The following is a 21,616-nucleotide window of genomic DNA, read 5'->3' as shown; positions in this document are numbered from 1 at the left end:
GGACAGTGCCTGCTGGACTGACAGTGAAATTGCACCTAGTCTTTTGGATTGGAAGAAAACCAAGCTTTATCCCATGCACAAAAACCTGTAAAAACGCTGTTGTAAGGGCAAAATTCTCTCCCATGTAGGCCTATTGCACACGTAACCATTGAAAAATACCATATTTTAGTCTCAAAATGGCCGAGAAAGTTCCTCAGGATATTCCAGAGTGATTTATTTCCCTTTATTAGTGGTGTAAGACAGAGGGCATGGCAAAGTGACTAGTAGTTTGGATGGGATCAAAAACCAAGGTCCTGTGTACACATTGGCCTCCTGCACCACTAGCAAGGGGAAATCACTTCGAAAATTCCTGATGAGCTTTCTCGGCCAATGCATTGATCGAACACGCTATTAAGGCAGCGTCTTACCCACTCAGCCACCATATGGCTTCCCACTTATAGCGAAATTTCATTCGTACGACACGGTAGGCTATGCCCGTCGTAATAAGCCCAGTCGGTGCAGAACAGTAAGACATTTACACCCCATTTCATTTTCTTCTACTGTCCCCTTACAATACATGGCTGTTAACTGCAATCATAGGCACTTCTAAAGGGAAATAACTCTGCAGGCCTACAGAATTACAACAATGCTGATGAAATGAGAAATGATCAGAGATTAGTTCCTAATTACCCTGAAAATAATCAATAATTTTTTTATAAAATACAAGTCAAAGTGCTCAAAGAATTGGCTGTTTCCTCATTAATAACATGTTTGGACATTCAAGACTACTGTTTGTGAAGTGGATTTAGCTCCCTTTGTAAAAAGGGGAGATAATAAGGCAAGATGGCGGTAAGTTTCACGCGTTTTCTGAACGTTATGTTATTTTTCTCTAAAACACAAGTCATCTCTTATATTTTCATTCTGTCAAGCATTAAAATAGTCGAATATCGCCACAAAATTTCAATTACAATCATTTGCATCACTGATCATATTTTCAGCACCAAATAGGGCTAATTGTTTTGTCTTCAGATTGAGATTACACCAGGCTCTGTGACTGTCTAGCACCTCATATATCCGTTAACTATAAACCTCATTGGCATCGTTATTGAATTGTTTTCACAAATATCAGTTTTAACCCAAATTGATCTACTGGCATGTACATTAATTGTGACTTCTATTGAGAACCAATATGAACAGTCACAACAGCAAGACTGCACTGAGTATCTTTGTTCTATGTCTAGCCGGATTGGCGTTATTGTCAACTGTACAAACACAAGAACAAATATTATCTATTAACACAATTTGACCTGAAATCCAGCAAGGTTGGTTAAAATGTGGTACTGGTATATTGAAAGAAATGTCTGTCCATCCTTTCCTCCGTCCCTTCACAGTACATTGTATTACCAGGAACTGTTCCACATCTTTACGAAACTTTGTACACAAATAAAGCCGTTGTATCAGTTGTAAACAGATGAAGCCGTTGTAGACAGGACGAAACTGGGGATGGGACAAGACAAACCTGTGGACAAGACAAACTACACAGACATTGTAAGAAATAAACAGCGTGAGCTTCACTCAAATTGAAAAACAAACTAATACAATAAACAATTATAAATAAAAGCGATTCAAGAAAAAAGGAGAATAAACATGTAGCACTGCGTACAGTAATTAAATATTTTGATTTTTTTTCAGAATAATAATCCTAACAATGGAGCTGTTAATCCCCCTCCATTGATGCGACCCCCTTTTGTAAGTTTTCTTTTAAAGTGTATTATTATTATTGTTATTTGCAACATTTTAATTTATGCTAACTGTACATCAAGGTATACACGAGAATCGGGTCATGGTAGAGTGCGTTTGCATGTACATATGCAATGTTGTGTTGTTTATTTTAGAGAGACATGTTGAAATTCATATTTTTTACGATGACAACTTTTCTATTTATCAGTACAGAAAACTGTTATTCTTTTAAGAATTATTGTAATATAGTCAGTGAGTATTTAATACCACATGACCTGGCCTTTAATATCAATGTCCCCAGAAGACACAAAAGAAGGATCTATCCAAATCAATTTCATATTAAATTTTGATAGCATTTATGTATTTATTGATTAATATTTGTATTTAATTTTTAGATGCCCCCAACAGGACCAGGTGGTGCTCCACCCCCCGGTTTTATCCCTCCAAATATGGGCGGACCTCCAGGTGACCCGTCTATGATGCCTCCAGGTTAGACATATTTTCTCATGATGTCAGAAATAAACATTTAACATGGAAATAACCCTCTAACATAGAAATTTAATAATGTGGATTGCAAGATTTAGAGAAAGAGTTGGCCGTTCTTGCTGTGATGGTTCAAAAAATGAAAATGAAAATTGAATATATTGAAATTTCAGTTGCATTACTATATTCTGCCCACAGTTAATATTCTCGAATATCAACTATCATTGCCATGATATTAATTTAATAGATGAAGTCTTGATTGTCAAGTAGCATTGTCATGATAATGAACGAAGTCTTGATTGTCAGTTCCTTTACCAGCAGTCTCCGGTTTATAACAGATAAAACTGGAATTGTCTAATCCACTCAATATCTAAGCTATCCGATGATCTAGAGAGTTGATTATGGGCTAGTCATGTGAATAAATGTCTAAACAATAATTTAGGTCACATTTGAAGCCAGAAACATGCATCCATCTTTAAGTCTATATTTAACTTAATGTGCAGTATGGATAGAGGTCTTAAATAGGTAGTTTGAAGATTCGTTAAATATGTTTATTGATGTTTTAGGGTTTCCTCCTATTCCCAACCTGCCACCACAAGGTTTCCCTGGAATGCCACCTATGATGCCACCTATGGGAATGTTTAAACCAGGTTTAGGTAAGACTTGTGAAAGGTATTGTTTCTGTTTGTATTAATCAAGGTTTATTATGGCAGAATGCTGCTACATCTTAATTATTTCAATAAAATGTGTTAAATTGTCATTCCATAAATTGATGTTCCATAACTTCAGACACCTCCAAAACAAAAAGCCAATTATATGTATTGCAAATGAAATGATTTTTAAAAATTCTACTTTACTGCTCCGTCCTGACTAATAACGATGTGCCACTTAATTTTATTTCACTTATAACTGTGTATAAAGTATTCCACTATAGTCCTTGCTTCTGTTAACCGTATCCACATATTTATAGAGAAAAGATTATTATAAAAAGAAAGTACACAAAACACCCATTTTGTAAACCTTATCAATAAAATGATTAACTATAATAATATATCCATTTGTAAAGTGCCGAATCCACAAATAGACGCTATATAAAAACACCCATTTGATTTATTTTATTAAATTGACAAGAACTCTTTGATAGGGATTTTAAATAAAATTATCATTTTTTTATATTGATTTGTTGTCATGGAAAGTTTTTAGGTCTATAAATAATGCTGTGTTGAGATATAGTTACTTTTCATACTCCACTGTTGTTCACATACATATGTAGTGACCCAAAATCAGGAAACAAGTTGATTGCCAACAGATCAATCCAAATCAGTATATCACTTTCACATACGTACGTAACTGACGTACGAAAATTTGGTGGCTAGCTTTTTTTTCGCACGTATACAGTGAATGCCCATTTTGCTCAGTAATCCCAGCCAGAATTTGGCTATTTTCTAAATTTGCGTTAAAGTTTAAAATATTTGTTTTAGAACTGAAACACATTAACTATTAGTCAATCCCAACGCTAAAAATATCAACAGAATTGATTGTGTATATCTGAAATAGACCCGACCGACGCACAAAATAGTGCAATATGGCGGCCTCTATGAACAACCCTCGCAGACGCTGTCATTGAAGACAACGTCAATTCTATGAGTTGTAGATGTTATTTTTGTGAAAAATCATTGGAAGAAGAGAAAACATGTTGGGACTGTACGAATTATATAGTCTTTATGGGTGCAACGGACACAATGCTGAAGATAAACCTATTGTTTACAATGTTGACCTCATGACCCATTGACGCCAATGTCATGATCTGTGATGTGTAGATCACGTGATATGGATATCATGGCTACTGACTGTGTCTGAGATACTTCTCCGCAGGTAGCGTGTCTCAGATGTTCAGAATGCGTCACGCCTTTTATCACAGATAGCGTGTCTCAGATGTTCAGAATGTTTCCCAAATAGAATTGGATCCTGGTCTTATGGGCTGGCATGTTCCTGAAGCAACGATCGCGAGTTTTACAATATCTAACCATTGCTTCAGAACTGGGCAATTCCCGAAATTTTGCGCTCGTTGTGTTTACACGTGATCAATTAGCATTGTCCAATCAGTGGTCGTCGCACACAACACACTGTAAACAAATATGGCGGCCTCCATAGAAACTCTTTGTTGATAAGGTATGATTTCCAGCAACCTTGACATTGATCGAACCTTGAACTTTGCAACTCGATTGTCACATGTAGACATTTTAGCTATAAGCGCGAGACTTGATAATCGTAACAATATTTTTAACGAAGGAATCTGATAGGATCACAAGCTGGGCTTATACCCAATCAAAAATAGTGCCAAAATATGCGGGGTATTACGTGAAGGGCTTGATAAGATGTACGTAGTTAAGGCGAGATTAAGCCTTCTATTGAAGATGATGGGCTGGCAAACTGACCAATGTTACAATCTTTTAGTCAAATAAATAAAAATGTAATTTATTTTCATTTTCTCTTTTCAGATTCAGATAAGGTAAGACAATTATTTACATTTATGAAATAAAATGACAATTTCATTGAAATGTACTTGCGAGATAATGTCTGTATATTAGGTTGTTTAATGCAGTGAGTAATATATCCATACAACACTCAGACTAACGTCGTCGTGCGGTATCAAGATATCACTTTTTTTCTCACTTTCAACAATTAAACTAGACGTATATACACTTATTATTGCCTCTCCAACCTCGTGGGTTTTCTCCGGGTCCTCCGGTTTCCTCCCACTGCTAAAGACCCCTATGCGCAAGCGAATTATTGAAATAAAATCAAACCATATGTTAGTCCCGAAATGACCTAGTTTGTGTCGAGTGGATGTTAAACCCCATTTCTCTCTCTCTCTCACTTATTATTACAGAAGGGGGAGCCACAGTGGCTCGGTGAGTAAGATCCCTATGTTGTCAGTGCTGTAGGAGTGAGGGCATGGCAAAGGACAAGGACAGCTGTCTAGTTGTTTGGATGGGACGAAAAACCGAGGTTCCATGTACACATGTACATAAAAGAACCCTTGACAGTTGGAATTTGATATGATGAGTAGGTTGTAGTGCTGCTGCAAAATTTCCCTCCTAGCACATTGTATGGTGTATTCCCGTCTTGGGTAACCCTGAATAGGATAACAATAGGATGTTATGTTAACCCCCACTTCAGTTGATTTTTGTTTATTTTTTTATTACAGAAGACCTGGTCTGAACATAAAGCACCAGATGGTAGAACATATTACTATAATAATCTCACGAAACAATCGAGCTGGGAGAAACCAGATGAACTTAAATCAGATGCTGAGGTACGTATATCGGTTTTACACAATCAAAACTTGATCTTTAAATATCAACCTACGTTTACAGGAATATATAACTCCAGACAGACGGTCATCCTATTGGTCAACTATTTGTAGTCCGTTTTCACTGTCATTCGGATCGGGCAAAAAAACAATGTGTCGTGGAGACATATTGGCTTGCCCGTAAAAGAATAGATAGTTGGAATTCGATATAAGTGTAGGCCGTAGCGCTTCTGTCCAGGCAAAATTTACCTCATAGAACACTGTTTATGGAAGATGCCGGTCTTCGTTAGCCCAGTAGAAAAGTAGGACGTTACACCCCATTTCATTTCAACTCATTTATTCGTTTTTATATTTTAGAAATTATTATCACAATGTCCGTGGAAGGAATATAAATCAGACAGCGGTAAAGTTTATTATCATAATTCACAAACTAAAGAAAGTAAATGGACAAAACCTAAAGATTTAGAGGATTTAGAAGGTAAGATGGCTAATTCTTCTGTTGGATAGAATAATAAAACAAGTGGGTTTAGTGGATCAAGAGGAAATTACCCAGTCTGTTCTCTACATGTAGCATGTTATTGATAGAGGAAATTATCCAGTCAGTCTTCTACATGATGGCCTGTAATTTATAGAAAATAAAAGCAGCATGTCAAAGATATATTACCTTGACAGACAAGAATCTAAATACATAACCACTGATTAAAAAATAAAAATATATGAATTAATTTATCTGTATATTTCAGCTCTTGTAGCCAGACAATTGAGTGGACAGTGAGTAATATTTAATTTCTTATATCGTACATTGACCTTGTAAATTCGTAGCATGGTCTCATGAAAATTTTACAGATCCAAACCCCCATTAATTCATCTCATTTGGTTTTCCATCGACCTAGTTGATTCTATCTATAGTCTTATCTCTCTGTTCCTTCTTCCCCCTTTTGGTTACCCAAGAACCTAGTTCATTCATCTTCCTCCTTATGCCTGACAATTTTTATTGTCCTGTTTGTATAAAATCGACGAAAATGGTTTAAATTTACATTTCTTACCACTTTCTCAATTTGTTTTTTCAGTGTCATTTGTTCAGTTCTCCTGTTTACTATAAGAAATATTTAATGCAAATATCTAACAATTAAAAGTAAATAAAGCGAAATGAAAAATATCTTCTCAATCTCTAGAAATCTGAAAAAAGCACCCAAAGCAAAGCAAACATTGATCATTTAAATTTAATCAAATGATGACCCCTGGATCCATTTAGAGGTTATAGGTCGAGATGTTAAAGGTCATGAACACAGATCCATTCACTTGATTTGATATTTGTTATTTCTTGCACTGTCTATATGTTGTCCGTCTTGTGTGTAGTGAGATTTCTCCTGCACTAACTACTAGAATAATTAAATGAGCGTTCGATGATATCTGGTAGAAGTCGTCTACATCAATTTGGAAATGAAACAATTGGTTAAATGGATTATTTATTTTTTTTTTTATCAGATCTGCCCCTGTGAGTGTTGCACCAACGGGTGTGTCCACGCCACCGATTCTACCGAAAGTGTCAGCACCTTCGTCGGCCATTGAACAAGCGATGCAAGCTACACTAGCTTCTATAGAACTACCACCTGCTGGCCCAGCAGTTGTTCAACCTGTAGTCGAGATTCCAAATAAAATAGAAATTCCAGACAGCAGGTTTGTTAATTTGGTTCTAGTTTATAATTATACTATATTTGTTTCGTAATGAGGTGCAAGTTTACTAAGCAGTAAGCAGAAGGTCTGCTGTTCGATCCCGGTAAGGGTCGAGAAAGTTCCCTCAAATTGTCCAGCGTGGCTTTCCCCCGTTTCGGTGAATGTTGTTGTGGCTTAGTGAATAAGATGTTAGCTTGTTAACCAGGGGTCTGGGGTTTGATCCCTGTACTGGTCAAGAAAGTTACCTGTGAATTTTCCAGCGTTGTTACCACATGTCAGTGGGTGCCTAATGAAGGGCCTGGCAAAGACAGCATCTAGTCGTTTCGATGAGACGTAAAAGAAACTTTGACAAGGATAAACCGCGTCGAAAAATCCAGAGGAACTTTCTCGGTCAACACCAGTAGTAAACCTGAGATTTCCTGGTTAGTTTGCCAGCATCTTATTCACTGAACCACAGCGGCTCCAGACACAGAAATTACATGAATTGTTTGTTAACATTTATTGACAATGTTTAAAGTTATTGATAGCTTATTATGTCATGTTACTGAGGAGGTTGAGAATAAAACATTGTAAAATAAAGTTAAAATCTGTTCAAAGAGAGTTGGATTTAAAAAAGGACAAGCAGCAACATTGGTCTGTAAGCAAACTTCACCTGCCATGCATTGCACAAGTACCATGTGTTAGTCTCATGTCACCTCCCACCCATTGTACATGTACCATGTGTTAGTCTCATAATGTCTCCTCCCACGCATCGTACATGTACCATGTGTTAGTCTTATAATGTCACCTCCTACACGTCGTACATGTACCATGTGTTAGTCTTATAATGTCACCTCCTACACGTCGTACCATGTGTTAGTCTCATAATATCACCCACCACGCATCACACATATACCATGTGTTAGTCTCATAATGTTACGCCCCACCCATTGTACATGTACCATGTGTTAGTCTCATAATGTCTTACGTACGGTATTTATTTGAAATATTAAACCCATTTCCATTTGTGAATGTGGGAATTATCATTTATTTATTTCTATTTTTGTTGCTTTAGTTCTGAAAGTGAAGAAGAAGAACCACCAAAGAAAGAAGCTCCCCTGGTGTTTAAGAATAAAAAAGAGGCCATTGAAGCGTTTAAAAGTTTGTTAAAAGAAAGAGTAAGTTATTTATAGATCTGGCTACAGAGACTTATCCTGATAGGCCTAAACATTTTTCCTGTTAGAGTTAAGCTCTGTGTACCAGGGCTCGAAATAATACTTGTCGAATCCAAGTAATATTTTAAAATGACAAGTAGAAAAAAAATCTGGATTAATATGCGCACTGATTTTGATTTGATTAAAACCAAGTCAGGAGATAATGTACCCGTGATTTTATCTTAATCATTAAAAGTTTTATTCGGGTTGAGACTAAGAATTAGGAGTGAGAGAGATAGGGGTTTAGCGTCCCCTTGACACAAACTAAATCATTTCAGGACTAACATATTTCAATAATTCACTTGCGCGTAGGGGTCTTTAGCAGTGGGAGGAAACTGGGGGACCCAAAGAAGACACACAAGGTTGGACAGGTGACCCTATTCCTTGTCACGTACAACCCGAGTATCGAAACCATGCCAGTTGACTCAATGACAGATCTAATGTGATACAATGCGCACGCTAACCATTTGCCCCCCCCCCCCCCCCCCCCCTTCAAGGCTTAGGGCCTGTTTACAAATCTGCCCACTTTAAGTTTAAGAAATAATTGTATAACCGCCAAACCTAGTGATTGATATTTGTGAATATCAAAATGTCAATCCATACCATAACAGATTAAAATTTAACCCAATAAATTCCACTTTAATCTTTCTTAATCAGTTGACTTATGACATCATTTACATTTATTTATTATACAGGAAGTGCCATCCACAGTGCCATGGGAACAGGCAATGAAACAGATTATCAACGACCCTCGTTACGGAGCATTGAAACATTTAAACGAAAAGAAACAGGCATTTAATGAATATAAAACACAAAGGGCTAAAGAAGAAAAGGTAAAATTCAATTATATTTTATATTTACAAGACAGCACACTGTAACCCAGGTGTCAAAACATTAATCAATATAAAGTGATTGAGAAATTAAAATACTTGTAAATTGGACACTCATTATCAAAATTGAATGGTCAGCTTTAAACTGGACAGAAGTACAAATTAGATGATTTTTGGTGATTTTAAACGGTTTTTACAAATATTTAAACAAAAATTTGATATTAAACATATGTGAAAGAAATTAGTGCTAGATACACAAGATTAAATGATACCTGGGTTACAGTGGCATATGCTTACTGTTTCTAGAGCACCTATACCCTGTTTCAATTGTTTTAGTAAACTTGTAATATGGCCAGGGAGACTGTTGTTGAAAGAAACTAGTCGGTTCTCAGTTTTGTCTCCAAGTTTCAAAGGTTCCAGGATTATTTTGTTTTTAGATTTTTCATTCAGATTCTGGTCCCTACCTGACTTTATCAAACATGTGGACATGTCGGTAAAGCTGGCGGTACCAAGTGTTCCGATATTAAATGACGTATACACTGTCTCCCCCACGTGATAGTCAGTATTGAACCAGTCGAATAATATTTTGTTTTATTTACAGGAAGAACAAAGGTTACGAGCAAAACAAGCGAAGGAAGATTTGGAGAAATTTCTGCTGACTAGCGATAAAATAAACTCATCTATAAAATACTGGTTTGTTCTGCCATCTTTTATATTCTCTTTATTGATTTAGAATCTCGGGGAGCCATGGTGGCTCAGTGAGTAAAACATTGACTCGCTAACCTCGAGGTCCCGTGTTCGATCCCTGTGTTGGCCGATAAAATTCATTTGGATTTTCCAATGTGGTTCCCCCTTGTCAGCAAGTCCCCTTGTACACATTGACGTGAACGTAAAAGATTCTTTGACAAAATTTCCCTCATAGCACACAGCTGTATGACATATGCCCGTCTTCATTAGCCGTGTCAGTGCAGAACAGTAGGAAGTTAAACCTCATTTCATTGGCCTAGTAGTGCCTGGTTTCTCAAGGGGAGCTAACTGTAGACAGACAGCCTAAGTTTAGTATTGTAATACTATTCATAATTTGTTTATTGATATAAAATATACAGAAAATAAATCGCATTAATTATATAATTTTTTTTTAATAGGAAAGCTGATAATATATTTGGAGATGAAGAAATCTGGAGAACTGTCAGTGATAGAGACAGACGTGATTTATTTGATGATGTCGTACATTTATTAGCTAAACGAGAAAAGGTTAGTGATTCTATATGAAATGTCTTTCTCTACTAATATATGTACGCGTTTTCACCTATGAAAAATTAATAGGACCGTTTCCATGCAACTAATGAAAACTTGTATATGCCGAAACATGTAAATGGAAAACGAGCCTTACATTAAAAACATCTCCTCGTCATACAGCTTCTGTTCTTCTTGAATTTGGAGATCCCGTACTTATTTGTTCAAGATTCTATTCAGCTCATGTTTTTCTACCTTTCCTAGTTAAACATGATCTTGTGTTGTTTGATTTCAGGAAGAGGCCAAGACACTCAGAAAAAGAAACATAAAAGTATTTTCCGAGATTTTAGACAGCATGCCCAATCTAACTCACAGTACGTCGTGGTCAGAGTTACAACAGATGTTGGTGGATAATCAGAGATTTACAGATGATCCTGATCTCGGCAGTAAGTATCAACTCTTGCTTGAGTTTATTGTGTATATCTTGTATATACAGATATATAAGATATTTGTATATCAGATGTGGTATATCAGTTGTGGTATGTTAGATACATATATATCAGATGTGGTATATTAGATACATGTATATCAGATGTGGTATATTAGATACATGTATATCAGCTGTGGTATATAAGATACATGTATATCAGCTGTGGTATATCAGATACATGTATATCAGATGTGGTATATTAGATACATGTATATCAGATGTGGTATATCAGATACATGTGTATCAGATATGGTATATCAGATACATGTATATCAGATGTGGTATATTAGATACATGTATATCAGCTGTAGTATATCAGATACATGTATATCAGATGTGGTATATTAGATACATGTATATCAGATGTGGTATATCAGCTGTGGTATATAAGATGTGGTATATTAGATGTTGTATATCAGATGTGGTATATAAGATACATGTGTATCCAGTCTGATTAGAATACGGATTCTATTTCGCTTCTTGTTTATAGTTCAAAATTTCGTTTTACTTGTTTTCACACCAGGATCTGGAAGAGTTGTTAAATAGCCCACGTTCTGGTTAATGTGATCGATTAGCCAATCAAATGTTCTGTTGAGTTACAAGCTCTAAACGGGTGGCTCTTGGAATTGTGGGTAGGCATTTGCATTGTAAGTATATAAAACTAAATGAAATCTTGACCTGTATTTTGATCAGTTGTCGTATTTATTTTAGGTATGGACAAGGAAGATGCGCTGATTTGTTTCGAGGATCATATCCGTCTGCTGGAACAAGAAAATGATGACGATAAAGAACGAGAGAGAAGACGAGTCAAAAGACAGCAACGTAAAAATAGAGAAAGTTTCCTCGTAGGTCTTTAATTATCTCCATCTTATCTGTTTAAATGTATCTTCCATGGTCCAGTGTATTATCCCCTGATTAAATGTATCTTCAATGGTTATAATGTAACTTTCTTGGTTGTATGTATCATGCACAATTCAGTGGATCATCCATTGTTAGATGTATCATCAGTGTATCAGCCAAGATTCATCCACAATTAAATTCATCATCCCCGGTATCAAACAAGGTTAAACTTATCATCCCCTGTATCAAACATGGTTAAAATTAACATCCCGGGTTAGATGATTCATCAAGGGTAAAATGTATCATCCACGGTTCAATGCATCCTCCATGGTTCAATGGATCATGCATGGTTCAGTGTATCGTCCACGGTTCAGTGGAACATGCAGGGTTAAGTCAAATCTATTGTATGTTTATATTTTACAGGTATTGTTAGATGAACTTCATGACAAGGGTAAATTAAATTCCATGTCATTATGGATGGATTTATATCCTGTTATTTGTCAAGATGTTCGTTTTACCAACATGTTGGGTCAACCAGGGTCAACTCCCCTTGACCTGTTTAAATTTTACGTAGAAGATTTAAAGGCCAGATTCCACGATGAGAAAAAAATAGTGAAAGAAATATTAAGGGTAAGTTAATTAAAAAAATTGACACTAAAAGCTGGTGAATAATACAACCAAGTACTTAGTCTTTTTCCTGAAGAGCGCAATATAGCCCGGTTGGAGCTGACGTGCATAAAACCACATTTCATTTCATATAGTTCCTGAAGAAAATTTTTATCGTGTTCACGAAGAAGAGAAAATAAAATATGTGTGGCATGAACAGGACAAATGTCTTTTCACAATTTATCAACAATTGGAATCAGCTGCAGGTGCTACAAACAGGACACGGGCAAAAGCCATTAACACCTATTACTGTAATCTGGGTATCGTTTAATCTTGTGTATCTAGCACTAATTTCTTTCACATTAATTCAATATCAAATCTTTGTTTAAAAATCATTTAAAATCACCAAAAATCATCTAATGTGTACTTGTGTCCAGCTTAAAGCTGACCATTCAATTTTGATAATGAGTGTCCAATTTACAAGCATTATTGAATGAATGTTTAAGGATAGATGTTTCTGTTTATTAGGATAAAGGATAATTAAATGAATATTTATGTTTAAGGATGAATATGTTTCTGTTTATTAGGATAAAGGATAATTAAATGAATATTTATGTTTAAGGATGAATATGTTTCTGTTTATTAGGTTAAAGGATAATTAAATGAATATTTATGTTTAAGGATGAATATGTTTCTGTTTATTAGGTTAAAGGATAATTAAATGAATATTTATGTTTAAGGATGAATATGTTTCTGTTTATTAGGATAAAGGATAATTAAATGAATATTTATGTTTAAGGATGAATATGTTTCTGTTTATTAGGATAAAGGATAATTGAATGAATATTTATGTTTAAGGATGAATATGTTTCTGTTTATTAGGATAAAGGATAATTGAATGAATATTTATGTTTAAGGATGAATATGTTTCTGTTTATTAGGATAAAGGATAATTAAATGAATATTTATGTTTAAGGATGAATATGTTTCTGTTTATTAGGATAAAGGATAATTAAATGAATATTTATGTTTAAGGATGAATATGTTTCTGTTTATTAGGATAAAGGATAATTAAATGAATATTTATGTTTAAGGATGAATATGTTTCTGTTTATTAGGATAAAGGATAATTGAATGAATATTTATGTTTAAGGATGAATATGTTTTTGTGTTTTTAAGGATAAAGGATTTGGTGTAGAAGTTAATACAGTTTTTGATGAATTTAGCGTTATAATTAATAATGATAAACGTTCTGCTAGTCTTGATTCTGGTAATATTAAACTCACCTATAACAGTGTAAGTCATTTCTCTCTTTACACCTGTATCCACCTGTCTGTCCAACTCCTGTATCCACCTGTCTACAGGTTTTAAGGATCTTTTGTCACCTGTGTCCATCTGTCCAACTCCTGTATCCACCTGTCTACAGGTTCTAAGGATCTATTGTCACATGTGTCACCTGTCTAGCCAACTCCCATATTCACCTGTCTACAGATTTTAAGGATCTATTAAGGCTTTCAGGCATTGTTGGTCATGACGAAGAAAAGAACCCAATCAAAGTTCTTCAATTATAAATTTATCTTACCCTTTACGTTTGAAGTTCTGTAATCTTGTGAACAAAGTTCTTGATAGAAATTTTACAACTTGATGTGGTTAGCGTGTGCGCGTTGTATCATAAGGTCTGTCATTGAGTCAACTGGCGTGGTTTCGATTCCCCGGGTTGTATGTGACAAGGAATAGGGTCGCCTGTCCAACCTCGGGAGTTTTCTCTGGGTCCTCCGGTTTCCTCCCACTGCTAAAGACCCCTATGTGCAAAGGAATGATTGAAAAAAAACTGAACCATGTGTTGGTCCTGTAACTCTCTCTCTCTCTCTCTCTCTCTCTCTCTCTCTCTCTCTCAATTTATAATATCTAGTTTAATAATGAAATGACCTAGTTTGTGTTGGAACCCATTTCTCTCTCTGTGTCCACAATTAGATCAAGTCTGTTTATTTTTAATGATGTGTTGATTTTAAGACATGGAAAGGAGGTGGTCACTTTGGTTAATTAGTTCTTTTTAGATTGCTGTTACAATCGTTGAATGTTTTATTATAGTTGATAGAAAAAGCTGAAGCCAGGGAAAAGGAACGATTAAAAGAAGAAGCTAGAAAGGTAAAAAAAACTTGAATTAAAATTATTTTGCAGTTTAAAGTTATTTTACACTTTTAAATTATTTCAATTATTTTACACTTTTAGATTGTAGGTCATATGAATTATACTTGAAATACTCTTCGATTCTTGTGGGGTTTGCATGGTCGTATCGTTAGTATGTGTGCTGTATCATAAGGTCTGTTAATGAGTCAACTGGCGTGGTTTCGATTCCCCGGTTGTACGTAACAAGGAGTAGGGTCGCCTGTCCAGTCTCGTGCGTTTTCTCCAGATATTCCGGTTTCCTCCCAAAGTGATTTATTAAAATAAAATTGAACCATATGTTAGTCCTGAAATGACTAATTTTGTGTCGAGTGGACATTAAACCCCATTTCTCTGTCTGTCTATAACCTCAACCGACATGTAATCAGAACCTCAAAATATACAAATATTATTTATTTCAGCTGAAGAAGTTAGAAAATGCGTTTAAAACTTTATTAAAACAAGCTGAACCTCAGATAGAATTTGATACGCCATGGGATGAGGTGAGTTTACACAATAACTAGTCATATTTATATAATAACTAGTAAAATTTCACAGCGAACACCCAACGTCAACTTCACATCAGTCATCATATGAAAAATCTTCATCAATTAGCTGTCCAAATAAATTTCTGACAAAATATTTACCGATTGCTATTTTCAAATTCAGTTTCAGTAAATCTATATAGGAGTAAATCTCTCTCTATATGTTTACGGTAGATAAATACATAAATAAATAAAATATACGTCCAGGTAAAAAATTCTCCACTTTACTTCATTCTGACATACATTAAGTCATATAAGCTAGCTGGCTGCCTTCTATAGGCGTCTTCAGATATTAATGTTTGTATTCCCATGGAAACAAATTAACTTAGATTTTGTTGTTCAGTGGTATAAAATATTAATGACTAAATCTTTTTCTTTGTATTTTATTATTAATTTAATTTTGTTGTTCGATCAAGACAAATTTAACAAGTTGTTGATTTACAATGGGGTGCATGACGAGTCTTATTGATTATCAATCTGTTTGTAAAAGATGACTGCCTTCAACACGTGATGTCACAGCACGCGGCGTCAATCATTGACTCAATGGGGTGTGCATTGTTTACATAAGACGTTACTGGTCCAGGCAGAATGGTGCCTTTTACTTATTTTAATACCCATTTACACTAAATAGGAAATAATTTTTACCTACAAATACGTCAACCGTCCGTCTTTATTTATTTTTCTAATACATCAAAAAAATGTTTTAAAATTTAATTTGTCAGAGGAAAAAAGTTAATATTTGTGGTTCATTAAGTCGCATCGATGTCATTGTTATCAGTGATTGAAGTGGCCTAGCTGATCATTTTGATTGATTATATGTATTGATGTTTATTTTAAAGGCTCGACAAAGAGTTGAACGTGAACCAGGTTTTGATATAATAACCCTTGAGTCCGAGAGAATCCGACTTTATAAAGAATACACCCTGGCCTTAGAGGAAACATGCGGTCATCATCACCCAAAGAAAAAGAAGTCTAAAAAACATAAAAATAGACGATCTAGGTCCCGGTCTTTATCTGTAAGTTGTTTAAGGTTTTTTGATGTGTCTATTTAATAGACAAGGGCTGATAATCCATGAGGAATTTTCTCGGCCAACAATAGTATTTAACAAAGTTAAAACAAGGGCTCAGTAACAATCACCCTTTAGTTAAAACGGTGGCTCAGTAACAATCATTCTAAGTTAAAACGATGGCTCAATAACAATCACTCGAAGTTAAAACAATGGCTCAGTAACAATCACTCGAAGTTAAAACAATGGCTCAGTAACAATCACTCGAAGTTAAAACAATGGCTCAGTAACAATCACTCGAAGTTAAAACAATGGCTCAGTAAAAATCACTCGAAGTTAAAACAATGGCTCAGTAACAATCACTCGAAGTTAAAACAATGGCTCAGTAACAATCACTCGAAGTTAAAACAATGGCTCAGTAACAATCACTCGAAGTTAAAACAATGGCTCAGTAACAATGATTCGAAGTTAAAACAATGGCTCAGTAACAATCACTCGAAGTTAAAACAATGGCTCAATAACAAATCACTCTAAGTTAAATACTGTTGTTGGCTGAGAAAATTCCTCATGGGTTATCAGCCCTTGTCTGTGTTGAAGGACAGCGAGCCTGACAAGAAACAATGACAGTTTGTTAGGATAGGAAGAAAAATCTGGCATGAATGTTAAAGAACCCGTGGCATTTTGATTTCCATATTATTTTGTATTGTCTGGACTGTATCCAACCTGGTGGGTTTTCTCCGGGTTCTCCAGTTTACTCCCACTGCTAAAGACCCCTACACGCAAGCGAATTACTGAAATAAGATTGAACCATATGTTAGGATCAAAATTACCTAGTTTGTGTCGAGTGGTGGTTAAACCCCATATTTCTCTCTCTCTCTCTCTCTGCTGTATTTATGTACTGACTACATCATTTTTTGTATTTATTTAGAATGTTTGTATATATTTGGAATTTTTGTAATGTTTGTATCAGTGATGGGATTTTGCCCGTATATTCCGGACTTGTCCGAATCTTTTTTCAAAACGCCCAAAATTGTCCGACCGGGAAAATGCCCAATCGGACATCAAGACAAGGTGAATAATATTCAAAATTCCGAAATTAATATAGTTTACTGAGTGTATAACTACCACTCAACCAGATTATCGTCGATAATACGCTGGATTGATTAGGTAATTAAGTGATCAACGTATTGATCGTGTTATACGGTCTATAAACCTACCTTGATTAACTACTTAATCTGCCTTGATTGACTGACTTAATCCTTTGTCGGACAATTCATCAATCTAATCTTAAACAGAAGCCATTGTTTCCCCTTTGTCGAACTATTCATCAATCCATTATAATTTTAATCTTCGTGTTAACTTCGTGGCTTCTGCATTGTCGGACATTTTAATCGCATTCATGTGAGCCGACAATATGTATAAACTAATCATAGAAGTCACATATTGTAAGAGTATATAACGCCCAGATCAATAGACAGTCATTATAACTTTGTATATTTGGAATGTTTATATATTTGAAATGTTTGTATATTTGGAATGTTTATATATTTGAAATGTTTGTATATTTGGAATGTTTATATATTTGAAATGTTTGTATATTTGGAATGTTTATATATTTGAAATGTTTGTATATTTGGAATGTTTGTATATTTCTAGAGTGAATCAGAAACAGATTCTGTGAAATACAAATCACGTAAATCAAAGAAAAAGACGAGATCGGAGTCCAGATCACCCAGTCCTGGTTCACAATCGGGTAAATATCTTGCTTGTTTTATTTATGTATTAACAACCAATCAAATCAACTTATTTAAACTTGAACTTGCTCAACAGTGATCAAGAGCCACCGTGGCGCAGTGTGTGAGACGTTGGCTCGCTAATCTGAAGATCCCACGTTTCACCCCTGTGTCGACCGAGAAATTGTCCGGCGTGGTTCCCCCTTGTCTTTGGTGCATGACCGAAGGCCTGGCAAGGGACAACGTATAGTTGTTCGGATCGGAGGAAAAACCAAGGTCCCATCTACACATTGGCATGCATGTAATGATCCCTTAAAAGTTGGGCCATAATAGCTCCACTGTCCGGACAAAATTTTCCTCAAAGCATACTACATATCTTGTGCGGTCTCCATTAGGAGCAGAACATTACGACTTAAACCCCTCTCTCTCTCTCTCTCTCTCTCTCTCTCTCTCTCTTTCTCTTCCATTTATCTTTCCCTTGACGGTAGGAAGTCAAAGAAGAGTAGGTGAAAAAAACAACCCTGCATTGCAAACAGAAAATATATGATATGTTAGTCTCAAATAGAGCGGGGTGTTGGATGGCCGAATGGTTAGCATGTACGTGCTGTATCATAAAGCCTGTCATTGAGTCAACTGGCGTGGTTTTGAATCCCCGGTTGTACGTGACAAGGAGTAGGGTCGCCTGTCCAACCTCGTGGGTTTTCTCCGGGTCCACCGGTTTCCTCCCACTGCTAAAGACCCCTACGTGTAAACAAATTATTGAAATAAAATTAAACCATATGTTAGTCCTGAAATGACCTAGTTTGTGTCGAGAGGACGTTCAACTCCATTTCTCTCTCTCTATCTCAAATAGAGCAAAGTACTGTTCTGTTTTAACCAGACATTGTGAGGGGTTGGATGGCCGAATGGTTACCGTGTGCACATTGTATCATAAGGTCTGTCATTGAGTCAACTGGCGTGGGTTCGACTCCCTGGTTGTATGTGACAAGGATTAAGGTCGCCTCTCCAACCTCTGGTTTCCTCCCACGGCTGAAGACCCCTACTCACAAGAGCATTATTGAAAAAAAAAATTGAACCATATGTTAATCCCGAAATGACCTAGTTTGTGTTGAGTGGACGTTAAACCCCATTCAATTTATCTTTTGTTTAATACACTTTCATGTTTGGTTTCTATTTTAAGATGAAAAAGAAAAATTGAGTAAAAAACACAAGAAAAAAGCTAAAAAGAAGAAACATGTTTCTAGATCTGTGAGTATTAAATATTCAACAAAATAAGAATTAGTTTAAAGTCGATGGTTATATCATACATCGAGCTTCTTTGTTATGGAGGGGTGACACGGTGGCTCAGTGATGAAGATGCTCGCTTGCTAACCAGGAGATCTCGAGTTCACTGGGGGGGAATGGTTGAATGGTTAGCACGTGCGCGCGTTTTATCACACGGTCTGTCATTGAGTCAACTGGCGGGGTTTTGATTTCTCGGTTGTACGTGACAAGGAGTAGGGTCGCCTGTCCAACCTCGTGGGTTTTCTCCGGGTCCTCCGGTTTCCTCCCACTGCTAAAGACCCCGACGCGCAAGTTAATTATTGAAATAAAATTAAACCAAATGTTAGTCCCAAAATGACCTAGTTTGTGTCAAGTGGACGTTAAACCCTCCCTCTCTCTCTCCCTCTCTCTCTCCCTCTCTCTCTCTTTCTCTCTCTCTCTCTCTCTCGTGTTCGCTCAAGATGTTGGTCGAGAAAGTTCCTCGTTATTTTCTGGCATAGTTTGCCTCTAGTCAGTGGTGCAGGATGGATGGTCTGGCAAGAAATACTGACTAGTTGTTCAGATGGAGGGCCTGAGATAGAATAGTCTCTTGTCTTTTGGATGAGACAAAAATCCAATGTAATGTGTACACAAGGGCGTGCTCATAAAAGAACCCTTAACAGTTGGAGTTCATAGTACACTGTAGCCCAGTTGGATGTTAAACCCCATTTCTGTATCTGTCTGGTTTCATCCCACTGCTAAAGACACTGGTGCACAATTAAATTATTGAGTAAAGATTTGCTGTATATTAGTCGTGAAATGGCCTACTTTGTGTTGAATAAATTTTAAAGCCTACCACTCTCTCTTTTTCTCCCTCATCTTGTACTGATGTGATGATAAGTCATAGCCTTGGCCTTGGCTACAAATTTTACAAACTCAGCACACATGAATGATTTGTGAGCGAATAAAATAAAATTTTACTTGTTTAAAACACGACGTATATTACACTAGCATCTCTATATTTCAGCCGTCTAGATCAAGTTCTGAAGGTGAATCAAAACCATCTCGGAGACGTAGGTCACCATCTGCTGACAATAAAAAAGATGTAAGTTACCATGGTTACTTATTGAGATATGTTTATTTGTTATTATTACAAAATTTATATAGACCCCCCCCCCTCCACTTAAAAGTGTTCAGGGGTGCTTTATGTTACAATTAAAGGAATACAGATAAAATAGAAAAATATACATAATAACTAATAAAAAGATTCTAAAAAGAAAAAGCTCTTAAAAATAAAATGTTTTCAAATTCTTCTTAAAACTATAAACAGATATTACAAGATGTTAAAATAAGAGGTGATTAAACAATAAATGAAGGTTGTCCAAATGGTTTTGTCAATTTTGGTTTTAAAATCAGAAAAGTTTAAACTTCAGAGATACTTTGATCAAGTAGTTGTTAAAATTTGAGAGTAAATTTTCAGTCAGATATAATTATAACTCTGACCCTGACACTATATATAGTCTGTAAATGAATGTGAATTTTATATTTGGGTGTTTTATTTCAACAGAGTGGGGTTGGATGGCCGAGTGGTTATCACGTGCGCGCTGTACCATAAGGTCTGTCATTGAGTCAACTGGCGTGGTTTCGATTCCCTGGTTGTACGTGACAAGGAGTAGGTTTTCTCTGTGTCTCCGGTTTCCTCCCACTGCTAAAGATGCTTACGCACAAGCGATTAATTGAAATAAAATTGAACCATATGTTAGTCCCAATATGACCTAGTTTGTGTTGAGTCTCTATTATTTCAACAGTGTTCTGACAGTGTAGTGTATATTTGATGGTTTTATTATTTCAGCATGGAAGTTCTGACAGTGAATTAAGTGAAGGTGAACTAGAGAAACAGAGACGGAGATTATTACAGGAATTAGAGGATGATACACATTAGATGTTAATATTTATTACAATCAATTTTCATCTTCTTCGTTATCACCATCATCATCATCGTATTATTTTAACGGACAATTATTCAACCAATCAACATCCATCATGTACAAGAAGAATCAACGAATCAGCATCCATCATGTACAAGAAGAATCAACCAATCAACATCAAGAATTATCACATACAAGAAGATTTAACGTATATCAGTATGAGACAAGTTGACGGGAAAATTAACATCAGCGTATTATTGAACCAATCATCACGTACAAGGAGATTTAACGTATACCAGTGTGAGACCCGGCAGTTAATGGTGAAAATTAACATCATGTAAACAGTTTAAATAATGGACAAATCTTGAACGAAATTACCATCTGACTTCAATTGTATTTAAATCATCACATTTGTTGGATCAGGAACTGGTCACTAACTGCTACTCATCTTGTTCTGCTTGGGATGACGTTCTTCGAAAAAGCCTAAGGCTCCGTCAATTCAATTCTGATCGACATGAAAATTGGCATGCTTCTTATTTGAACAATTCTGCATCGATTTGGTGAATTACATTTTTGAATTTCATCCAACAACATGGTCAGTTCCT

The 21,616-nt window shown here is 35.8% G+C and overlaps 1 protein-coding gene and 1 long non-coding RNA gene across 2 annotated transcripts; both read left to right on the top strand.

The window, feature by feature from the left end:
- The first annotated feature begins 800 nt into the window (after positions 1-800).
- On the top strand, positions 801-4,714 carry LOC126831608 (uncharacterized). The gene is made up of 5 exons (XR_007684209.2): positions 801-828; positions 1,672-1,728; positions 2,115-2,208; positions 2,769-2,858; positions 4,704-4,714. It is a non-coding gene; the product is annotated as an uncharacterized LOC126831608 (long non-coding RNA).
- Positions 4,715-5,889: 1,175 nt separating this feature from the next.
- LOC126832497 (pre-mRNA-processing factor 40 homolog A) lies at positions 5,890-19,039 on the top strand. The gene is made up of 16 exons (XM_050563293.2): positions 5,890-5,996; positions 6,262-6,289; positions 7,007-7,198; positions 8,250-8,352; positions 9,084-9,221; positions 9,820-9,911; positions 10,364-10,472; positions 10,750-10,900; positions 11,656-11,789; positions 12,208-12,414; positions 13,570-13,686; positions 14,482-14,538; positions 14,979-15,059; positions 15,941-16,117; positions 17,765-17,887; positions 19,022-19,039. Exons 3-16 carry the CDS (start codon positions 7,098-7,100, stop codon positions 19,037-19,039), a joined length of 1,608 nt encoding a protein of 535 aa, XP_050419250.1. The 5' UTR covers positions 5,890-5,996; positions 6,262-6,289; positions 7,007-7,097.
- The last annotated feature ends 2,577 nt before the right edge of the window (positions 19,040-21,616 follow it).

The sequence above is a fragment of the Patella vulgata genome, chromosome 9 (assembly GCF_932274485.2).
Source record: "Patella vulgata chromosome 9, xgPatVulg1.2, whole genome shotgun sequence".
NCBI classification, from domain to species: Eukaryota; Metazoa; Mollusca; class Gastropoda; family Patellidae; genus Patella; species Patella vulgata.
The sequence above is the reverse complement of the archived record's forward strand: the minus strand, read 5'-3'. Positions and strand labels throughout refer to the sequence as shown.

Bases quoted from the DNA above. Each gene is read 5' to 3' on its own strand.
- LOC126832497 (XM_050563293.2), top strand. From the start codon at position 7,098: ATGCAAGCTACACTAGCTTCTATAGAACTACCACCTGCTGGCCCAGCA. The intron at 9,222-9,819 runs GTAAAATTCAAT...TTTTATTTACAG, and splicing joins AAAGGGCTAAAGAAGAAAAG to GAAGAACAAAGGTTACGAGC. The intron at 10,473-10,749 runs GTTAGTGATTCT...GTTTGATTTCAG, and splicing joins TATTAGCTAAACGAGAAAAG to GAAGAGGCCAAGACACTCAG.